Raw genomic sequence first — 24,196 nt, forward strand, 5'->3', positions numbered from 1 at the left:
AATTCCATACAAAAAGCCCAAAAAGCCTTTTCAGCGAAAATTAATTCCAGTGAAAATAAAGTATTCCACAGTACATTTCAATGGTAGCATTGGGAACACAGAAATACACAGTATGGTACATGTGAGTGTGTCATAGACGCTTATATTTCAGTGACGTTTATGAGTAAAATACATGTAAAAACAAACTCGTATGTTCTCGAAGTAAACAACCAGGATAATGTGAATGAATCATGGAGGCTTTATTGTTTAAATTGATCTGTATACATGTGGGGAACCATTGGATATACAAGATAAAAACAGTGTTGCCAATTAGCTTTAGACTAATTATTTATGTTCATGTAAAATTACAACTGAAAATGACAAGATCTGTTTATAAAAGAAAAAAAATCTCTAATACGCCACTTCAACATTGCTTGCATGGTATAATACAAATTATCCGGTTACGTCAAATGCAGTGCCGAGTCGGGGAAATAACATTTCATAGATTTGCAAACAAAATTGGCAAATAGCCAAGTTCAATTGGAATTGATCCAGGCACCAAATTAAGGCAGAGCTTTGTAGTGTGGTAGTGGCAAGAGTACTTTCAATAAAAATGAACGCAACTAAAGAGATTATATTCTTAGTAACTTTCCTATTGTGAGAACCAATTGCACCGTTGGTAATCAGAGCAACACAGATACGCAACAGCATGGGGCAGATGTTGTGGACATAGGAAGTTGAAAATATGAGGTCACATTATAAGTCAGTATTTCAATTTCCTTGGGATTATTAGTTTATTACGTTGCATACCTTGGATTGCCATGGTAACTGGTCACAGAATGCAGTCATGCAATTACATTCATGTCAATCAACATATTAGTAACTTCTAGGTAAACAACATTATAGGTACAATTATTAGAACTATGTATTTACGCAGATTAAAAAAAGTATGAATCTTTGTAATAACATAAGAATTATTATACTGGGCATAAAACACATTACAAAATTTTAACCAAATAAGGTCCATTTACATATGAATATCTTGATGAAAAATGACGCAGATAAAAATACGTCCAAGATTGAGTTTGAATCAACACATACGATGAGAACACTGCATAGCCTGCCTAGCAGTGTGTCTCCCTAGGCCACTGAACCTATTCACTTCGGCAGCTTGAAATATTCAGTATTTTACAATACAGGAGTGATGCAAGGACTACATTTCCCACAAATGACTGTGACCTTAACCCATTGAGTACAAAAGTCAAGTTTTATCACAAAAAGTAATTTATTTTTAAATATTTTTTCAATAATGAGAAAGAAATATTAAGAGCTGTGGTCCAAAATTAACAAAAAAATATGTGAAATGTTGCAATAAAAAATGTTGGAGGGAAACATAATAGCATTCAAAGGAATAAAAACTTTAATGAAATATCTTCACTGCAACAATTTTTGGCAATTTTCTCTGACTTTCTAGACACGTAGGTATTTTAATTTATGCATCAATTCCTTCCTAGCACCTAAAAATTATGTTTTTTATAGTCGCTGATATAGATTCAAGAACACTGCAGTGAAATCATTTTGCTGCTACAGAACTTTAATAATGTCTGGAAAAATTGCATCATAAAATTCTAATTACCATAAACTAAAGTTACATTTTGGTTTACATATTTACTTTTAGTGTAGATGCACTTTTGATACGATAATACTTTGTAGTAGTGTACTATACAATAAGTGTGGGTTTATCACAGCTGGCACATATCAGACACTAGATCAACTCAGATAGGTATATAGATACATGTAGCAGAAATAATCTCATATACATAAAAAAAAAATATATTTCCTTTGCACCCTGGGAATGAAATTTGAAGTCATGAATTTTGAAGGAAATACTTAAATAGTTAAATATTAACGTAGTTGACTACAATTACAACAAATAATTGGATTTCTTTGATGGTTTTTATTTTATGTTGTTGTTCCATAAAATTGTCACAGGGCATAAAACACAGGTCAAACATCAGTGAAAATTGCGCTTATATTATTATTGGTTTCCATGGTGAAAAAGTTTTCACCATATCTCAAAATTTCGTCTGGTAAAAAAAAATCATATGTAGTTAAAAGAGAGGAACTTAGAGCTGTCTAGAATTATTAGAAAACTAAAATATTGTTTTAACATGAATTCTTAAAAAAAAAAAATTTTAATTCAAAAAATTTGATGACGGGTTAAAATCACAAAAATTTGTTTATGCCTACAAACGACCTTGATCTTATGCACAAATATATTGGTAGAAATGTGAAATATCAGATGCTTAAGGCTGTATATAAATCACTGCATTTTTTATCACTTACAGCATTTGTAAAATTTAGATACTTACATGGGTGTGTACTAGTGTATACATGTAACTAAAAATCAAAGAAACATTTAAAATGTTCATGCGAATAACACCTCCATCGCTAGAATTGAAATTTTGTTTGAACAAAAATTCATTTTCCAACAATTTGCATGATAGCATCATTATCACATAAACATATGTTATAATACTCATTTAGTATTACAAAGGTAATTTGGGTTCTGTATTACAAAACATTGAACAAAAAAAGGTAGCTCATTTCTCTTTGAGCCTACAGACCTAAGTTATACAACTAGAACATGTTATTAGTTTGTAGATAATTTTTGAAATTATCATAAGGCATGTATATAAGGCATTTTTTTTAGAATACTGATAGACCTAGATGATCCACAAGGACTCGGATTGTAAATTTATACATTCACTAGATCTACTTTTAGCCTCAGGTAATGAAGGTTTTCATCTTGAGCCCCTCCTAGGGGGGGATGCCTCATAATATGGTAAAGTAATATTGGTGTAGTAATAGGATGTCTATGAACATTATATTTAATAATTTGGTTGTACGTAGAGCCCTCCCTTATATTTAATAATTTGGTTGTACGTAGGGCCCTCCCTTATATTTAATAATTTGGTTGTACGTAGGGCCCTCCCTTACATTTAATAATTTGGTTGTACGTAGGGCCCTCCCTTATATTTAATAATTTGGTTGTACGTAGGGCCCTTCCTTATATTTAATAATTTGGTTGTATGTAGGGCCCTTCCTTATATTTAATAATTTGGTTGTACGTAGGGCCCTTCCTTATATTTAATAATTTGGTTGTACATAGGGCCCTTCCTTATATTTAATAATTTGGTTGTACGTAGGGCCCTCCCTTACATTTAATAATTTGGTTGTACGTAGGGTCCTCCCTTATATTTAATAATTTGGTTGTACGTAGGGCCCTTCCTTATATTTAATAATTTGGTTGTATGTAGGGCCCTTCCTTATATTTAATAATTTGGTTGTACGTAGGGCCCTTCCTTATATTTAATAATTTGGTTGTACATAGGGCCCTCCCTTATATTTAATAATTTGGTTGTACGTAGGGCCCTCCCTTATATTTAATAATTTGGTTGTACGTAGGGCCCTTCCTTATATTTAATAATTTTTAAGACAAAGGTGATATTACTGTATATGTGGATTACCAAGTGAATACATGTAGCTCTATTTGAAAAAAGTAAATTAAAAACACAACCTGTTTGATTGAAAAAAAAAAATTTGAAACCCAAGCTAATAAAAAAAAATGTGTTCTGAACTATATTTTGAAAAGGTTAAAATATAGGATGTATAGGACCTATCTGTAAAGATACAGCAGTTTCTGTTATTTGTCTTAATGCTAATACATGGGTAACAGAGATAAGAACAAAAATCAAGTATATTTCAGCCCAGACTGTTCACACACATATTGGTACATACCAACCTGATCTCAACACTCAGCATATGCTAAGATCTCTAACATGAATTATTGTCTTTAACACATATTAGTTGCGTTCACGCACAGCTCCTTAGCACGGGCTAAGAGGTCAAATTCCTTAGCCCGTGCTAAGCAAACATGCATGAACGCTTAGCACGGGCTAAGGAATGCTAAGTATGGGTTAAATCTGATCCAAATTTAAGACGTGGTCTAAAACCTTAGCACGGGCTAACGAAGTGTGCGCAAACGCTTAGCCCAGGGCTGAGCGTCCTCTGCGGCGACCTTTGGGTGTGAACATTATGCATGTGATCAAATATATCCAACTTTCTCATTCCCAAAATGGCAACCGAGCTCAGTGTACACACTTCCACACTGATCCCGTCGCTGTGGTAGAGCGTACAGCAGCTCTAATCGTAGAAAAAAAAATTTGGTTCGCTGTCTACGACATGCATTAATAAAACTGTATTCTGTTACGCCGTTGTATACTGTTTCTGTTCATTCAAATAAGTTGGGTCCGTCTTCTCTCACGTTCCATGCACGTCGCTTCAAAACTAAAAAGAAACATGTCAGAAAACGGTACTTTGGGATGGTTGTTGAGACTCCCCTGAACAGTGTAACAAGATTAGCCCTACTTGTGTAACATATATAAATTCGGTTGTTCAGGATTACTTCAAAGTTAAGTTTGTGTTGTTTTCTCGAATTTTCACCGGCTCGACCGGAGTTCCACAGCAGCGTGCACAGAGCCCATAGAAATGCATGTTACAGTGGTGCGCGTCTTAGCAACGTGGAACGTCTGTGACGTAGCTCCGCCCCCGAGTATAGCGGCTTGCCAAAGGTCACCGACTGATGGCGTCCCTTAGCTCGTGCTAACGACTGGCCCTGTGCGTGGATGCAATTGGGTCTAGCCGAAATGCTAATATGCTAGATAAGCCTAAATCAGCTTTAATCTTAGCCCGTACTTCGTGTAACGTGAACACAACTATTATCACTAGTTGTAATTTACCAGTACATCAGAATATTCATTAAATTTGACCTTGCATGTTTAAACAATTTGGTGAGTGTGTCTTTCTTGTATGCATAAGAGTAAATAAATTACCGGTATTATGTTTTTATTTATAAGAATACATCTTCAATATACTTAGAGCACATCTTACCTCCCGAATCATCTTTCCATCCAGAATTATATGAAAAAAATTGCAAATATTAACCAGTTTTCTAAGCATTCTCAGACATGAGAAATTGAAGCCCTGGTAGACCCCATAATTCCAGCAAAATTCAAGTAGCCTGTCAGCTGATACAGCTGCTCTTTCAGATGCATGATGGGAAAGAAATATCAAATCAATCTATTTTCAAGATAACAAGAATACCTGTACTGAAATACACTAGAATGAGAAAATCTGAGTTTAAATATCGACACTAAATGAATTAATCTGATAAGGAAAGTCATCTAAGACATCTACATACAAAGTTTCAAAACAATTAGTTTGGTAATTTTCAAAAAAGACATCAGAAATGAAAACAAATATTCACAAAAATAAGAGAACTAAAATTATTCTCATTTAAAATGAACAAATCTGAGAGGTCAATCCAAGACAGTCATTTTCAATAAGAAGCCACAATTGACAGAAATATTGTTTATACATAAAATATCAAAGCAAATGGGATAGCAATTTTCCTGAAGAAGTAATATCACTTTTTACTAAAAATAACAAAAGTAATCATAAGTATTACAGAATTTAAGATATCTTACTATAAAAAAATGAACAAATATGACTGACGCTGACGTTGACGCTGACACCGACACAGTCAATAGCAGCCAAACAGTAATATGACTACTAGCTCTGCTCGGTGAAGTAGACATTATTAGATCTTTGCGATTCTGTCAAAATCTCAAGGTTGTATTAATACATAAAAAAAACAAATTTTGAATTTTATAATATTTCCTCATAGGGTAAAAACCTGCTTCTCTGTATTGCACCATAATCTAACAGACACATCTACATTGGTACATTGTGCATAATTGGAGGAAATATATAATAATATATAACCTTTTTCACCACCACTTTCTCACCCAAATTTCATAATTTTTTATATTTTTCAATATTTCTGGAAATTAACCTTAATTTTGGAGGCAACAGACACACTTTGGGTAAATTTTCAGTTTTTACTCAAAACATTTGGCTATTTTTGTCCAAATCCTTTGAAAGAAAGTGCAGACTATAAATAGGACTATTTTGTGATGAAAAAAGGGAACTGGTGGTGAAAAGGTTAATTAGCATCGGAAAATTGAATTGTTTCTAGTAAATTTATGTCAAGGCAACTAAAAACTAGCATCTGAACAAAAACAACGAAAATAATATTTCAAATAACAGTAGTCAAACACTTAAAAGAAATGTAATGAAAAGAATGAATGAATGAAATACTGAAAGATCAATATTAATTAAATTAAAAAATGACATAAACAGGAAATAATGAAGTACATGTATTGTCGTCACCTGTCTTCAATTTGAAAACTTCAATAGGTATAAGTGATTCTTCATCCAACAACATGCAAATAAAACAATTTACTATGGAAACATGTACCGAAAAACATTCCTCTAATTTGTGATATGACAGGGGTGAGATAATTAACTGACTTTCATTTTCTCTGTCATCCGTCACTGTCATGCATTTTAAATACATACTAAGACCTAATATTTCAAATAACCTGAAAATCAGTTCTGCAAGGTTATTAAAAATAAACAACTTTTGAGCTTAAGACCAATACTAGCAGTTTTTATTTCAGGAAAACAACTCTTCAGCATATTTTTGTCAGAATTCATTATTTAATTCCCAATTGATAAAATCAGTCATATTTTCAAATGCTTTAAATTGCCACCAAATTAAAACATTATTATTACTCAGTAATCTCTATATTGTGTCTAGAATGAATACAGTATTTGCTCTATTAGTAGTGCACGCACTTTAATACATAAATGACATGTCAAACAAGTCACATTTTAATGAACCTGTATACAATATATTATTATACATCTGTCACCATAACGCCATAAGTTACAGCATGCCGTAATTTTGCAGTATTTTACGGGGTATTTTCATTCTACCATATTAGGAAGTGCGAATTCCAAATATGGAATGATTACACTGTACACTGTCGTATCGACCTCCGCCGACCTCGTAATAACCTTATAGTATTATTTATTCTATTAGTAGTGCATTTACATTAATATATACTGTAAAATACTTTATTTTAGCAGAAATTAATTTTTACTGAAAAGAATTTTTGGGTGTTTTGTATGAAATTAAATTTTCAGTTGAAATGTAAAACATAGGAAAAAAGTTGCTAGATTTTATTTTCACTGAATCATTCCTTCAGCGAAAATAGCGAAAACTAATTCCAAGCGAAAATAAAGTATTTTACAATAAATTACACAGGTGTGTCTATGGACAATATAAATCTTACTCAGTTCAGTATAAAATAAATGCAATTTTTGGTTTGAGTGCATTTTTAACACTATTTTGAACATGTCTGTAAGATGGCTAAACATATTAATACTGTAAATAGGATCAAGGAACCCGCTAGTTCATCACTGAGTACATACAAATTCACACTATAAAAACATGCAAAGTGCTGCATTATTCATTTGGTTGGCAGTTTTATTGTACATACAAATTATTTTCCTATGAAACATAGGGTTATACAGAGAAATCATCATTTGGGTAGCTGTTTTCATGGCGAAGTATGGTCAAATATTATTTTATTGCACGCCTGTAAAAAAAATAGTGCTTTGTATAATTTAAGAGAGTATTAATTTTATTAGTCTGTTTGTCACAGAGTATGTCAATTTTTGTTATACGCAAGACACATTCTATTAAAGTGATGAGACATATTTTTGTAAGGTACAAGACCTTACGAAACAGTGCTGTCGAATTTCAATATTCATGTAGTTGTGTATTAATTCCTCTATTACCGCATATATATATATACTTGAATGAGATCTTGGCATGATGTCACCATACAGTACTATGCGCGTTGCAAACCCCAAGTAATGTACCTCTGATACAATATAGTAATGTATTTTTGTTTTCAAGTAAAAAGGTAAAAATGGAAATGTAGGTGATCCTTAGTAGAAAGAAAGCTGTTCAAATGTATATATTTGCTGTATTAGAAGACCATGCACACGGGTACGTTACAAGTGTGTGTCTATGGCAAAAATAAGTCATATTTAATGATTCGCTATACAACACATGCAATTTTTAATTTATAAGTGTTTATAATGGAGATGCACTTCTAATAGAACAAATATGGTATGTGTTTTTGTTTTTAAATGTAAGGGGTAGCCTACATTTCAATTTTACAGTTGTTTTGACAAGCCACATTAATGATGTATAGATGGTGAAATATTAATATTAGCTTAAGGCTCCATAGTTACAATTGTCTCCATCGTATTAGATATTACGTTAATAATATCAGCAGAGAAGAGGAGATTTCCTTCACTAAGATTGAGAAATAACAGGAGACTGGTAAAGAAAATGTATTACAGCATTGATTTGTTTATATGTATTTTTACTGAGTTCAACAAAGTAACTCAAAACTCATATTAGAACAGAATAGGGTATCAGCATCATGCATCATCACCTGTGTCAATCTCCCGGAACAGAAAATGACCTCAGTGATCTATGTCAAACACATTGAAATTACTGAACCTAGCAACAGTTGTTACTAAGAAGGACTGCTGTGTTAATTGATGATGCTAAATTTCTGGTGCTTCAAAGATTTAATGAAAATAGAGTCAAAATAATTTGAGATTCACAGACATATTTATTCAATAAACTAAAACCAGTTGACAAAACATTTAGATTTGTTTTTTTTGAAGTTTCACACTAAATTTTATTCTTAAAAATTATTATTGATGCCGATATCCAACAAAACACAACAGCTATATAGACTTAGAATTCAATGGTTGTCAACATGTCTGGTGTGTAATTTAGATTATCATGTCCACATGTAGGGTTTGATAGTATACTCAAAGATCAATAATACATTCTGTATGTTTATATATAGAATGGATTGCATCCTCTGATTTGTTCACTTTATTGAGCAGTAATGATTATCCATGCAGTCTCATCAATAATCAGTGGAAGAGTTATTTCATTTACTTTTCTAAACAGTCTTGATTTTTCACATTAATAAGTCACTCCTGCTGCCTCTCATCAATAATTATCTACTATATAAGCTGGTATTCATTATCACTTTTATCGGAATCGATAATAAGTTATATCAAAGCTGATATATGCTAATGTTGTTTTTTATTTTCACTCTGAGAAGACATATCAAATTAGTTTCATTATAAGATAAACAGAATAGGAATGGCAAATTATTTTCCTAGCAATTATTTATATTATGATAAATGTATACATATTTCTTCACTGAGAATTGCATTTGGATTTAATTGACAGCTTGATTATAACTGTACAAATGCGTTGAGTGCCAAAGTTAATTTTGCCACCTTTCACAAAATAAAACCTGCATATTTTTTTTTTGCTTTAATCCAAAATGTTGTCAAGACCTACAGCCAATAGGAGATTACAAACCTATGTAACCATGGTAATTGGAGGAGGATATGTGATGAAGAAAGAGAAATAAATACTATTTCACTAGCAAAAATATGCCTCGTTGTTCATGTCGATTTTTAAAAGAAATTCCAATACTATTTTAAGTATAATCATTGAAACACAGTTGTTTCACTAGATGACAGATTGAAGATCTCAGTTATATTTTCTACGCTTGTTTTCAGAATTCAGAATTAAAATATGGGTTTCTAGCTGTTAATGTGCTTTCAGTCGGTCTGTCTGTGTGTCTGTCTGTCTGTCTTTCTGTCTACAAAGGTTGTTTGCACATTTGTTGGTTGTTTGCAACACTGTAGGACAATTATTGTCATATACCAGGGTATCTGCAAGACCCTAAGATGATGGTTAAGATGTCTGCACTGGTAGTGATACTCTATAAGGCTTTTGTCACTCAACAAGTTTACAGGTTTAATCTCCAGACGGAATGAACACCAAAATAATATACACTGAAAGCTGACCAAATGTGGGAGTTTCTATTTGATGTTTATATTATATGTGAAACTCAACACAAAAATGTTTGTTCAGACTGACGGTATTATTTATCACTCTATTTACAGGTAGTAATAGTACCTTCAACTTTCGCATCGTCTGTTTCAGGTGGTTGTCGCACAACATGCCTCATCCCATGTGGCCTATATAATGATGTGAAATAAATTTGTTTACGCAAAATTCAAATGAAGGCTTCACCACAACTACTGCCATTTAACATACAGTACATGTTAGTGCACATGATTAAATAATATATCGTTATTTAAAATACATGAATTATTAAAAAGAAACAGACACTAAGTGGGTTCTATGACATACACGTGCTTACCTGTCAATATATATGAAATGACAGTGTGAGGTCAAGGTGTACTTTTAAGACAAAGTCAAAGTTATAACCTTTTAATATGTATATTTTTTTCAATAATGCAAAGCCGATGTAGCATAATCCTTAAGGCAATTTTTCTGAATACTTTCCTAAGTTGTATAATCACACATGCAGAATCCAACCCCCTGAATAAAACATTGAAAATTTATCAGGCTGTCGATTAGTTAAAATGTAAAAGAAAAATACCTATAAATTCATTAATACTTGAGCACAACGTTGAAAATGTTCGATTTACACAAAATAAACAACAACGTACCGGTACGTACCTGCTATATATCAAGATATCCAATGTCTAATGAGGCTTGACTAAATGATGTGAGCAAATAGTTCTCAACAGTTTTAGGTCAATTAAACGCAAGCATAATTAACCTATAATTGGAACTAATTCATCTGTGTACTGGGACTGTGTGTACATCAAATGTATACACCCCTCCTCCCATTACAATATTTATACTGATTCTGGGATAGTATTATTCGCGCACTGCATTGAGTATAAGCAAACAAGCCATGTATAACATTTCGAAAACAGAAGACATAACAACCTTATACGAGTACCAAATGTAGTAGTTTTTTTTTTTCAATCCAGAATGTCATGTGGCTTACGTGCAGGTTTCCAGACACACTACGAAATGCAAACTCAATTCTGAAATTTGATCAGTGTATAACACTCACAATAATAGGCACCCAAGGTAAGAATAGTGTTAATGAAAATACTGATATTGTACCCTAATTGTATCTCCCTTTTACATCTTGCTATATTTATTGAATCGTATTGTAATTAGACTTTAAAGCGAGTTGGCAGTCACGAACTTCACAACAAGAGCTTGTTCTATAAATTGCACAAGAGGTATCAATCAATCTACGGCACACGAATGTGAATAAACAATGAAAGAAAAAAAAATCTTCATGTCCATTCCCTTTGTTAAGATATCAATTTTCCATGTACCTAATAAATTACGGATTTAAAAACACAAACTTTGAAGGATAAAATAAAGATATAAGAATGGCAGATTTGCAGGTGTAACAACAAAATGCATTGCACAGTAGCAATTACAATAGATTAATTCATAAAATCTGCGAGGTCACAGATACACGGTTTAATGTACCAACAAACTGAATCCATAACTGGGGACAAAAATATATAATACTCACTCCGTCCTCGTATTCTCTTCATAGATCCAGACAAGGAACGAATGAGGGCTCTTTTACTTGTCGTTGTTGGTCGCGGCATTTTGTTACAGGGGCTACAACCATAGACCTATGTATAAGCATGCGTTACAAAAGCATTACCAGAACTGAAATACGTACAGTATGTGTGAAATCTTCATTCTTACAAGTTACTAATTTTTCTGAATAAAAAAGAAACAAAGCTCTTGACTGACTGATTACATATTGATACGTGACTGCATGGTTTTGGAATATTCAGAAGAGAATTAAGAATTCAATTTCAAAAGCTATGCTTCAGATACACAGGAAGCAATGCCACTTGCAAGATCTCGAGCAGACCTTGTTTCAGTATAGAAGTCCTGTTATGATGATTGTTTTGAGAATAATAATTTGTTGATGTCAGTCAGTATTTCTACATATGCACGAGGTACAAATGTATAGTTGAAATGTATTTGACATCCTTGAAGCCGGTTTTTCAGTAAAATCAGCGTGCGTGTAGACGTGAGCAAGCGACTGCACACGCATGCACAGCTTGCCAAGAGATATGTGCGCAATGTAATTTTGACAAAATCCAACGTACCTGTGGTGAAAGTGGTTTGAATTCTGCAGTCATGATTTGTCTTTGAAAAGTGAGCCACGATTATGATGATCTGACATGGTATCAGAGCCGAGGAAAAAGCAACATTACAGACAAACCCGTGAGACACACTGTACCATAGGGATTTACTATTTACTATGAAAAAGTGAACAGTGGCATATACCATTCACTGTTGTAGGGGTGAGTGGCTCTACGATAATGCAAGTGTCAATGTTGAGTGAAAATTTGCAGCGGCAAGCTGACAAGTCACTTTTACAGAAATTTATCACGAAAAAAAAAAGATGCCAAGAGAATTACAAATTACAGCTTAGAAAACAATTTCATGATGTAATATCACCAAAAAATTTTCAATGATAATCATCAGTGTACGATAACATGAATGCTGCCACATCTTAGTAATCACAAACGTAGCAAATGGAATAATCCATTCCAAGCCTGTCTGATGACGCACATTGTGTTTTTGGTAGGAATACTAAACAAGATGGGTTGAAGATAGTGTGTGTCTGCCTCTGATTTTAACCAATCAAACATGCACAAATCATGTAGATGTTGAACAGAACTGAAGAGTTCAAACCGGGCACAGGCAAAGAACAAGGGTGTCCCAGCGGCCGTCATTACGACTGACCACGTTAATAATAAAACAGGTCATCAGTAACCAAAAATTATTTGTTTCTAGCCTGGCTGAAAAAATCTATTTCCAGTAAGGTGAACAAATTGATGTCATTCAGATATCTGATGGATATAGGGATAATCTATGTGAATTCTGATATGAATCGTAATTATAATAGATAAACAAAAATTACAAAATTATACACGTGTTTGCTTGTTTTATTTTACAGAATGGATACAAATCAACTTGATATAGTTGAAGCACATAACCTGAGATTCACTGCATCATCATCAGTCTTCATGGTTACTATGGTTACAGACTGATGTCAGTGGAGTTTGTTTTCAAATAGATCAGAGGCCTATTTTCAATCCATGTTGCATATATTAAATCCACTATGAGCGTGTACCTCTGCAGCTGGTTGCACTCCTATACTGACTGCTTAACATTTATGTCGAGCAAATTTCCTGTGCAGTCAAAAAAGCTTTTTTTAATAAACAATTGATGGGAGCAGGAAGAAGCATTATTTTGAAACATGGTAATGCCTGGTCATTGACAGTCATCTGAGGGCACTGTCTGTAGTAACATAAATAAATAACCATTTATCCTTGAAATTCAATGATAAACCAGAGGTGAGACTTATGCGCAGAATTGACCTGTGTGAAATCAGCAGACAGACGCCAAATGCATTATTGTATATTGGCCTAGGACAGCTTGCTTGTAATAACAACAAATTTTTTTTTTTAAATTGCTTTTTAACACCCACACACACTCCAAATACACCCCTTACTTCATTTAAAAGGCAACATTATACATGATTTTGTTTTTGTTTTTATAGAAACATTGCAAATTTATTTTATTTTATAATGTTTTCTCAACATTTCAGAACATTTACCTAATAGAAAACAGACAATGAGAATGGAAGAGTGGTTGAAAAGAATATAAATAGGGTTCACTCTGCACAGCATAAAAAATTTATACATCTCAATTCCCAGGGACTGACAGCATACAAAGTAAAGGAAGATCACAATATAACTCACACACACTAGATCACAAATGGACTTCAACGATTATGTAAAAATACAGATGAAGAAAGAGAATAATAAATCATTAATTTCTTTTCTCTGCTTTGTGCCGTGCACAAAGGATTGTATAATCCTCTGTTACCTTGATGTATAGTGTATAGTTTACTTTGATCACAGCATTCATTTCCATCAATAACTTGCATGTTAATTCATGAACAATGTGTGATGTCCACATTTATTGTATTTAAAATGGAGACTGAAAATGGATTGTGATGTATCCACTGATTCCCAGGGTTCACTATAATAACATTGTGAAAAACACTGTTGGCATGACACTGTTGGCATGGTAATTTCAGATGTTATGGTGCCCTCTATAGTTCAATCTTTCTGTTGCTTTTAAACCTTTGAGCACCGGATTCAATTAGTCACTTAACACTTGTATGATAATTTTCTAATTTAATCAAAAAATGCGACCAAGACTTTTAGCCAATTGAAAATGTCCATTTGGTTCAAAATTAATGAAGAAATTACTCTAAAAAACAGAAGATGTTTTAGGTTACCAGGCTGAGAATTTCGGAAAGTAAAGATATAATGTAAAATATTACCAGTAGCACACATAAATCAAAAAATAGATTTCTTGTATGCTGGATCATTAAAATATGATTTATTTTTACCATCAGACACACCTTTGTTATTTACCTAAGGGCAATCGCTACTGATACAGCACATATATGTGTCAATAATTTGCATTCATGACTTCTTTTTTTTAATAACAATGCAAACAACATTTCAGACTGACTAATTGTTATTGACTATATTTCTTTTCACTGAATGTACACACTGATGAAATAAAGACAACATTCAGTATGGCCAGATTTATTCAGATTCCCTACCTGAATTGATACATTTCACAATACTCCTTAAAGATACTTTTAGAAATACCCAAGTTCAAGTCTGGCATGACGAACAAACCTGAAACATATACACACCACGGTGCAACATGAATCAGTTGTTCTGGTAATAGTGGATTGAAATCTTTCATATGTTCCTGATCTGAGTCACTGTTTCAGAGAAGTCCTAATTTGAAAACTAGATGAAATGCCAAGAAATGTTCTTTAATCGCTATATCCAGGACCATACATGTATACTGTAAACTCTTTGATAAGGGAAAACATATCCTATGACCATGACATTATTACTACCATCCTGTTTATCCGAACATTCTTGCTAACTTCCTTTACATGGATATAAATAGCAATTAGATTTAAGTATATCAAATCACCTGATTATTCTTGATATTTCATAAAAAAAGATATTACCGGTAAAATGCATTTATCTTTATCAAGTAATACCCAAAGGAGGAAATATTGCTATGTCCCATCATGTTTGGGACACTCAATTACTCACATTTTATAGTAATAAATAACTAGTTCTAAACAATTGTATATCATTTCAGACCATTCAAGCAGAGTACATATATGGTAGTTTTTAATTGTTTTGTTTAAATACATGTAGTGTAACTACAGATTCTCAAGCCTTAGGTAGGGCACAAATGAAAAGCACTGCACAAGTGCAAACAAAACTTATAAGTGAGAAATTTGATTTCTGAGCCATTTGCTGCTTTTTTTTTAAAATGCTAAAACCTTGTCGGGGCGAGATGCAAATCATAGGTGTGTTTGTTGATTAAGTTTGAATTGTCTAGTTAGACTTCAAAATGTTTTCTATAATTAATATTCAATTTGCTGTATTATTTCTGTTCAGCAATAGCTTTGATGTTTAGTTTAGATTATTCGTATTCTTATTATATCATACATTGTATTTGACCTATGACATTATTACCGCGATCAGTGATTGGTTTAAAACCGATCTATCACAACTTGAGTTTTGTGTCATGTGACACTTGAGGTCCTCGTGCCATTGTTATCGTTTATTATTTTTTACGTTTGTTGTTGTTTCAAGCCGATGTTGATGTTTCCTTTTCAAAGTTCAATAAATGTCAATCCTGACATGAGACTTTCCGACTTCGTGAATTGTTCCGACCTATAGAGTACAGTGGCTATACTTCGAGCCAAATCACAGCCACATATTGGTGCAAGAGACCAGGATTCAACGGAGCAATTCAAAGTCGCGCGACACAGTGAAAGTTTCAACCAGCACAGTTTTCAACATGGCACCAAAAATCACCACGCTAATCAAGAACAGAGATAGAGCAAGAGTCAAGCTACAAGCGGTGCTACAACCCATTGAACAACTAGTATCCAACTACGAGACAGCTCAAGACAAGACCGTCGCATATCGGGAAATCGCCGCAAGAAAGTTAACCGTCGATACGCGAGTCGAAGCCCTAGTCACCGCCGACGGATATGTCACGGGTCTCATCGATATCGACGACCCAGAATTCGCCGCTACTGACAGTTATGAGGTAGATATACTGAATCGTGTTGCTTTTATTACTTTATTTGTCAATCAAAACAATCCTGCTTCAATTCTAGACCCAAATCAACGACCAGTCAGCGTACAACGCCACCCACCTCAACTCAAAACTGTTCAACTGCCTCGCCTCGAGATACCCATTTTCCGCGGAGACCCACTAACATGGAACGAATTCAACGACAATTTTAAGGCCACAATTGATTCAAATACGCAGATTACCGATGTACAGAAGTTTACGTACTTGCGATCATTTGTTGCCGACGACGCCAAGCAACTCATAGACGGCTATCAGATGTCCGCCGAAAATTACAAACTGGCATACGCACTGCTAGAAAAGCGTTACGGGCAGACACAACTTATTATTCAAGCGCACATGGAGTCATTATGGACGCGTGCACCACCCGATTATAACGCCACATCTTTGCGAACATTTCACGATAATCTGGACACAACTATTCGCTCACTCAAAGCTCTTGGACAGGATGAATCTCACTACGAAAAGCTATTGATACCGTTTTTACTCAAGCAACTGCCAGTTCAATTTCAACGCCAACTTTCTCGATCCAACACGGATGATACATGGACTTTGGCGACGCTCAGCAAAGCAATGCTACATGAAATCAAAGCTCTCAACATTGGATCAGACGACGCTGCTGATAGCGATCACTACCCATCGTCTGTTGCTGCTTTCAATACCAACAGTCAGTATCCTCAGTCAAAACAAGCAGCTGGTACCCATGGTAACTATCAATGCAATCCACATGTCTCTAACAAAACAAAATATACTGCTAATGCCAGAACACACACTGCACAAAACAATGCTAAATCACAGCAGTATACACCCAGATCACCACATTGCACTTACTGTAATGGTAAACATTATACCACAGACTGTCGTACCATAGCAACACGCACAGATCGTTTGAAATTTATACATGATAACAAGCTCTGTTTTAATTGTTTAGGTCATCATCTTTTGCGAGAATGTCGCTCCCGTTGGACTTGTCGCACGTGCAAAGGCAAGCATCATACTTCAATTCACTCGACTATTTCGACAGACACCCAGCAAAATAAATCAAGCGATACCCACATAAATTTCGCGCATGTATCAAATCACTCTCCCAAGCGACCATTTCTCAATAGGCGGTCAAATACAGACCCACCACCGCGCGTCTTGCTGAAAACCGCACGAATCACCACGTTTGGCAATGGTGTTTCTAGGGTCGCTACAGTCCTTTTTGATGAGGGGGCTGATAGGAGTTTTGTGACAACAAAGTTTGCAAATTCGATAAATGCAAACCCCAATTACTCGGAAACTCTCAATCTGAAATCATTTTCCAATTCGAAAACAGGGTATAAAACGATACCTCGTACCACTGTCGGTCTTCTACAGATAGATGGTATAAAGAGCGCAATCGACTTGCTCATAGTCAATGAAATTTCCGATAATTTAGATAACAATCTCACACACGATTTACGCAATATATCACATATACGCAACCTCAAATTAGCACACCCACTTTCTCACGACACTAACATGACTGTGGATGTATTGATTGGTGCTGACCATTATTGGGACTATGTTGGATCCCACATCATTAGAGGTTGCAGTCCTGTCGCAGTTTCTTCCGCTTTCGGCTATCTCTTATCAGGGCCTATTCCTTCAACTAGACGGAGGGGAAGAAATATCCAGACTTTTCATATATCCAGTGTGAAAGCCCCAGATACTGAACTCGATAGTTTAGTCAGCTCATTTTGGGATTTAGAGACAGTTGGTGTTTACGATACAATCAAGTCAAGCGAACTCAAAGTAGCACAAAATGAACAATACACACAATATATTGATCATTGCCTCACCACCGAAGATGGAAGATACACAGCTAAATTACCTTGGAAACCGGAACACCCTACCTTACATACCAACTATCAAGCAGCAAATACTCGCACCAGAAAAATGATCGCCAAGCTACCAGACAAACTTGTCAAAGTTTACGACAACATTATCAATGATCAGTTGCATAGAGGTTTTATTGAGAGAGTCACCGATGATAGTACAGATATCGGGCACTACTTACCTCATCGCTCGGTCAAGAAGGACAGCGAGTCTACTCCAATTAGAATAGTGTACGACTGTTCAGCAACTACTGGTAAGGACCAGCCCAGCCTCAATCAGTGTTTAGATACAGGACCCCCACTTCTCAATTCATTAACGTCTATACTACTGAGATTTCGAGCAGACCCCATAGCATTAACCGCAGATATTGAAAAGGCTTTCTTACAAATTAGTCTACATGAAGCCGACCGGAAATACACTAAATTTCTATGGTTAACGGACTCAACCAATATTAATAGCCCTTTCGAAACCTTCCAGTTCAAGTCAGTTCTATTCGGCGCTACATGTTCACCCTTCATATTGAATGCAGCCATCAAACATTTAACGAATGAACACTCTTCAAAATCGACAGCCCAAGTTCTACAACAGGACATTTACGTCGATGACGTAGTTTCTAGTTGCGCATCTTCAATGGAAGCATTACAGTTCTATGAACAATCAATCAATATCCTATCTACACGCAAGTTTAACTTACGTTCCTGGAACACTAATGATGCATTTCTGAGACAAGTTATTGATATTGATGGTCGATCCAACTCAAAGTCTGACTTATCAATTCTCGGGATCCGCTGGGATTCTAAAGCTGACTTTCTGCGCGTGAAACCATTAAAAACGCCGAACTTCGGACAATTCACTTCTAAGCGAGATATCGTAGCATATAGCGCTAGTCTATATGATCCACTAGGTTTGTTTTCTCCTGTTCATATCAAAGCAAAATTGATCATTCAACATTTATGGATCACCAATCACAACTGGGATACACCCATCGACTCTGAAATACTACAACAATGGCAAAATATAGCCGACGATCTCTACAAGATGACGAACAATCACATCCAGCGCAAATATTTTGTCAACAATCCGACTAGTGTTGAAATTCACACATTTTCTGATGCATCAGACAAGGCCTACGGAGCCGCAGTGTATTTAGTATCTGACACCGAATCTACATTAGTGATGGCAAAGGCACGAGTTGCTCCCATAAACAAGCAAACCCTAACAATACCACGCTTAGAGTTAATGGGTGCCCTGATTGGAACACGACTTAGTCAATTTGTTGGTAAATCCCTTGAACGGAAATACTCAATCTCAAAATATGTGTTATGGTCAGATAGTCAGATAACATTACATTGGCTACATGGACGAGGTAAACAGAATGTGTTTACTCGCAATCGTGTGACAGAAATCAACTCATTTCAACAGGAACTCCACTACGTCAATACAGCAGAGAACCCAGCCGACTTAGTAACCCGAGGTATCACACCAGCTGAGCTATCAGAATCAAAATTGTGGTGGAACGGACCGTTTTGGTTAACTAATCGACAACACTGGCCCAGATGCGAGTTATTTGATACTCCAAACACAACCAATTCTGATCAACGTGTGAAGACAGGGGACACTTCAGTATCCACATATACGCAAGCCCCATCTTCAACGCCCACTGAAGTCTCTGAACAGACAGTACTTCACACTGTTGTTACAACAATGCCAAATTTAGAAAACGCACAACTAGGCCCTCCATTCATATCGCCTACGATACGCGAACAATCAATCTCAGTCACAGAAACTTCCACAGAAGTCAACTACAATATTGACAATGTATTCCAGATCGAACATTATCAAAATTTATCACATCTACTTAGAGTTACAGCGTTTGTATTACGTTTCATTAACAAGTTGAGAGAACGCACAAAGAAGACAGCCATATTGACCTCTCCAGATGACAACAATCAACAAACAACAGCGCCCTCACCGACCGAACTAGAGACCGCCGAGCTAGTTTGGATTCAGAATATTCAACATATGTACTACGCTGATGAAATTCGAAGACTAACCAAGAACGATGGTAAACTTGGAATTCTCTGCAAGCAACTCAAGCTATTCGTCGACAGCGATCAATTATTACGTGCAGGAGGTCGACTGCAGAATACCAACTTACCCTTCAACACTGTACACCCGATATTGATCCCCGGTAAACATGCGTTCACCACAATGATAATTCGGGACACTCATTTAAGTCTTCAACATGCCGGTACTAACGCAGTCACGTCTCAATTACGCGAGCGGTACTGGATAATCTCAATGCGACGCTACGTCAAAGCAGTTCTACGCCAATGCGTCATTTGCAAGAAAGTAGACGGTACGCCATACTCCAAGCCAATTCCAGCGCCACTTCCTACCTTCAGAGTACAACGATCTGAACCCTTTTCTTCTATTGGAATAGACTACACCGGACACTTATTCGTCAAAGACCCAATCAATCAAGCTATTGTTAAGGTCTACATCTGTCTATTCACATGTACTATCACGCGCGCCATACACTTAGAACTCGTCAGAGATCTTACGACTGAATCGTTTCTATTAGCCCTCCGACGTTTCACATCACGTCGCTCGACACCTAATCTCATCATATCGGACAATGCGTCAACGTTTGTATCAGCGTCACACCAGCTCAAAGAAATCATGCAAAATTCTACAGTACAACGCTATTTATCAGATCAACGCATAGCATGGAAATTTACTCCAAAGCGCAGTCCATGGTGCGGAGGTTTCTTCGAACGAATGATTTCTATTACCAAGACAAGCCTTAAGAAAGTTCTTGGGCGATCCTGTGTGACCTACGTCGAATTGGAGACTATTCTGACCGAAATTGAATCTTCAATAAATGAACGACCGCTGACATTTGTTTCTTCAGATATCGCCGATCTGAATCCGCTCACACCTTCACATTTGATCAACGGGCGTAGTATACACAGTTTACCACAAGCTACTGAAACGGTCACAAACCCCAATATCTTGATGAATCATCACATTGCAAATCACCGATATCGTTACCTCACTATGCTTCAAGATGCCTTCTGGAGGCGTTGGTCGCATGAATATATCACCGCTCTTCGCGAACGGCACATCAACCAACACAAGGGTGTCAAAACCAATAGAATCAAAGTTGGTGATATAGTTTTAGTACATGATGACATCAAGAAGCGCCTTCACTGGAACCTAGCCTGTGTTACCAAGTTATTACCAGGTTCGGACGGTATTGTTCGCGTAGCAGAAATCAAGACGAAAAGTGGAATGACCAACCGAGACATTTCACGTTTATATCCATTAGAGATATCAACCGACAACACGCAATCTGATCAAGAAATATCAACGGACATATCTGCGACGTCATTGATCGATTCACAACCAATCAATGATGAAGTAGACAATTCTAACACAACGCAAATTCACAGACAATCACGAAGAAAGGCAGCTCAACTAGCCAAACAAAGAATCACCATGCAGTACAATGATAATTCTGTGTGAATAATTACATTGACTCTTTATTACATAGAGACTCTTTTACAAACTTTTCGATATCACCAGAGAACTCTTTTCAAAACAGTGATTTATTACTGAACACTAGAAATAAGTAAGAACAGTATTTCTCATAATAATGAATATTGCACAATTTAGGCAAGATATTCATTTGTATCATAATTCTATGTTATAATGTTCCCTTTATTGAATATTTGAGCATTTTACATTGATTCTACAGTTAAGCAAACCCACTATGTTTTGATACAGGTTTGCCAGCAACTCGTTTGCGCCCGGAGTATGTCGGGGCGAGATGCAAATCATAGGTGTGTTTGTTGATTAAGTTTGAATTGTCTAGTTAGACTTCAAAATGTTTTCTATAATTAATATTCAATTTGCTGTATTATTTCTGTTCAGCAATAGCTTTGATGTTTAGTTTAGATTATTCGTATTCTTATTATATCATACATTGTATTTGACCTATGACATTATTACCGCGATCAGTGATTGGTTTAAAACCGATCTATCACAACTTGAGTTTTGTGTCATGTGACACTTGAGGTCCTCGTGCCATTGTTATCGTTTATTATTTTTTACGTTTGTTGTTGTTTCAAGCCGATGTTGATGTTTCCTTTTCAAAGTTCAATAAATGTCAATCCTGACATGAGACTTTCCGACTTCGTGAATTGTTCCGACCTATAGAGTACAGTGGCTATACTTCGAGCCAAATCACAGCCACAAACCTGCATGGAAATGATTTGAGAACATCAAATCTATAGATGGTCATCGGTAACATAATTTTGTGACAGGAATTTCCTGAAGGTAAAATATTCTCTGTGATTAAAAATACTTTAAATTCCAAACTAGTTTAAGAATTATGAACTTTAATTGTATGCATTTTACCCATTTCCCAATCTAAAATGGCTGTCAGGGAAACCACAAAGTCGTTGTTTCTATGTTTGAATACCCCCAAAATAGAAACTTTTGAATTTTTGTAACCACAAGAAAAAACTTAACAATGGGGACAAGGACAAGACAGACATTTTTCATATACCATTCCCTTCTTTCAAATTACATTTCAAATAAGAACAATATTGTAAAGGACAACTTGCTAGACATAAGTAACTTTCATTGCATCCAGAGTTATGGCACACACCAAGCTATATAGTAAAAGCTGGCAAAAAAAGACATGTTTTCCTGAAAGTGGTTCGTATATAACAACTGGGGAATGAAATAATGATTAATAGTAGAAATGAAAAACACACTAAATGGCAAAAAGGGAATATTTCCTTGTTTATAGAATCTCAAATCTTTGAACATTTCCCCTTCCTATTTTGGGAATACTTTGTTCCTTGAACAATAAACCATAAATAAATCAAAACACGCAAACATGACAAACAAAAATCCAGGCTCATCAATATTAGTACATGAATCCCACTGCAGTTCATTTGAATTAGTGCGTTTTGACATGTTTCTATTTACAATTAGTTAAATAATAACCGATCGCTGTGCAATAACACAACATCTGCCTTTCACAAACTTATTCTCATTAAATGAGAGATAATGAAAGACACTAAATAAATATTTGCCATTATTGTGCAGTTATAGGCAATTATACCTTGGTAGCGTGACACTGTCATTGATGTCTTTTGTGTTTGCCATAAAAATAATACTTTTACCATTTTATAATCAACGCAGAAAACATGGCTTTCTGTGTTGGCACTTTCCAACAAAATAAATAGAGAATACAAATGATGGTTATGAGCAACAAATTAAATATATACATTATAATGGAAAGAATACGCCGTAATTGCAGCTGTCTGGTTGAAATGAACATACAACATTCACAACCACACTCCTTATGGCTTTATATTTATATTCTTTGAAAATGCAGGTAGTTAATTTCATGCAAATGACGTCAAGAACATAGTAAAATGCCATAACAAAACACTTCAACAACTCAATGTTGATTTAAAACAGGAACCAAAACTTGTGATCAGTACACATGTTTCTATATGTGAATTAATGGATGGGCGAGTTTGAGTAATTTAAGTCTAATTATCTCAAATATTTTATCTACTAGTATTTTTAATATCACAGGTAATTAATCAAATAAGATAAAACAAACTAAATAACAAAATTTGAAATATTAGTACAATCAATTAGTCTTATTATACAGCAGTGATATTTGGTGAGACAAGAGTTCTTACAAATCAGACATAAAAGTGTTTATTTATACTTTTTAGGATTCATCTCCTAGGTGTGAGGAAAAACAAGTAGAAGACGAAAACCATATTATGTACTAACATGCCCTTTTTTAACAGCAATCAAATAAAGGAATTATGTGAGGAAGCCGGAAAGCAAATAAATGATTTCATAAATTTGACAGAGGAGAATATATTTATAATGATAATGGGAAATAAAAACATTGTAATGGAAATTGCATTGACTAAATTTATATAACAAAAAACTTGATCATTTGATAGCAACACCTCTTGTTGGCATAGCATAACCATCAATTATTGAATATTGCCTTAAAATAAGACTGCAGCACCGCATAGTAAAAGTATCATTACAGATATATTCAGAAAGTGACAGTAATTTGTGTCCTCTTTTTGTCTTTTATTTTTTTTATTGTCGAATGTCTTGTAGTTTTTCCAAAGTCAGTGT

The 24,196-nt window shown here is 35.1% G+C and overlaps 2 protein-coding genes across 2 annotated transcripts in view; one reads left to right on the forward strand and one right to left on the reverse strand.

Annotated features, from left to right (window-relative positions):
* The window catches only part of LOC102807427 (ras guanyl-releasing protein 3-like), a 64,210-nt gene extending 52,045 nt beyond the window's left edge, over positions 1 to 12,165 (reverse strand). Inside the window, exons 1-2 of the mRNA XM_085492632.1 lie at positions 12,031 to 12,165; positions 11,436 to 11,541 (exon numbers count right to left, since the gene is read on the reverse strand). Of these exons, the coding sequence (XP_085348758.1) occupies positions 11,436 to 11,541; positions 12,031 to 12,063 (139 nt within the window). The 5' untranslated portion in view covers positions 12,064 to 12,165. The remainder of the gene's footprint in view (positions 1 to 11,435; positions 11,542 to 12,030) is intronic.
* A 3,682-nt stretch (positions 12,166 to 15,847) lies between these two features.
* On the forward strand, positions 15,848 to 21,535 carry LOC146748262 (uncharacterized). Its single transcript, XM_085505195.1, has one exon. The coding sequence runs from the start codon at positions 15,848 to 15,850 to the stop codon at positions 21,533 to 21,535; it is 5,688 nt and encodes a 1,895-aa protein (XP_085361321.1).
* The last annotated feature ends 2,661 nt before the right edge of the window (positions 21,536 to 24,196 follow it).

The sequence above is a fragment of the Saccoglossus kowalevskii genome, chromosome 2 (genome assembly GCF_978046115.1).
Source record: "Saccoglossus kowalevskii chromosome 2, keSacKowa6.1, whole genome shotgun sequence".
In the NCBI taxonomy this organism is placed as follows: domain Eukaryota; kingdom Metazoa; phylum Hemichordata; class Enteropneusta; family Harrimaniidae; genus Saccoglossus; species Saccoglossus kowalevskii.

Coding starts and splice junctions, on each gene's coding strand:
- LOC146748262 (XM_085505195.1), top strand. CDS start 15,848: ATGGCACCAAAAATCACCACGCTAATCAAGAACAGAGATAGAGCAAGA.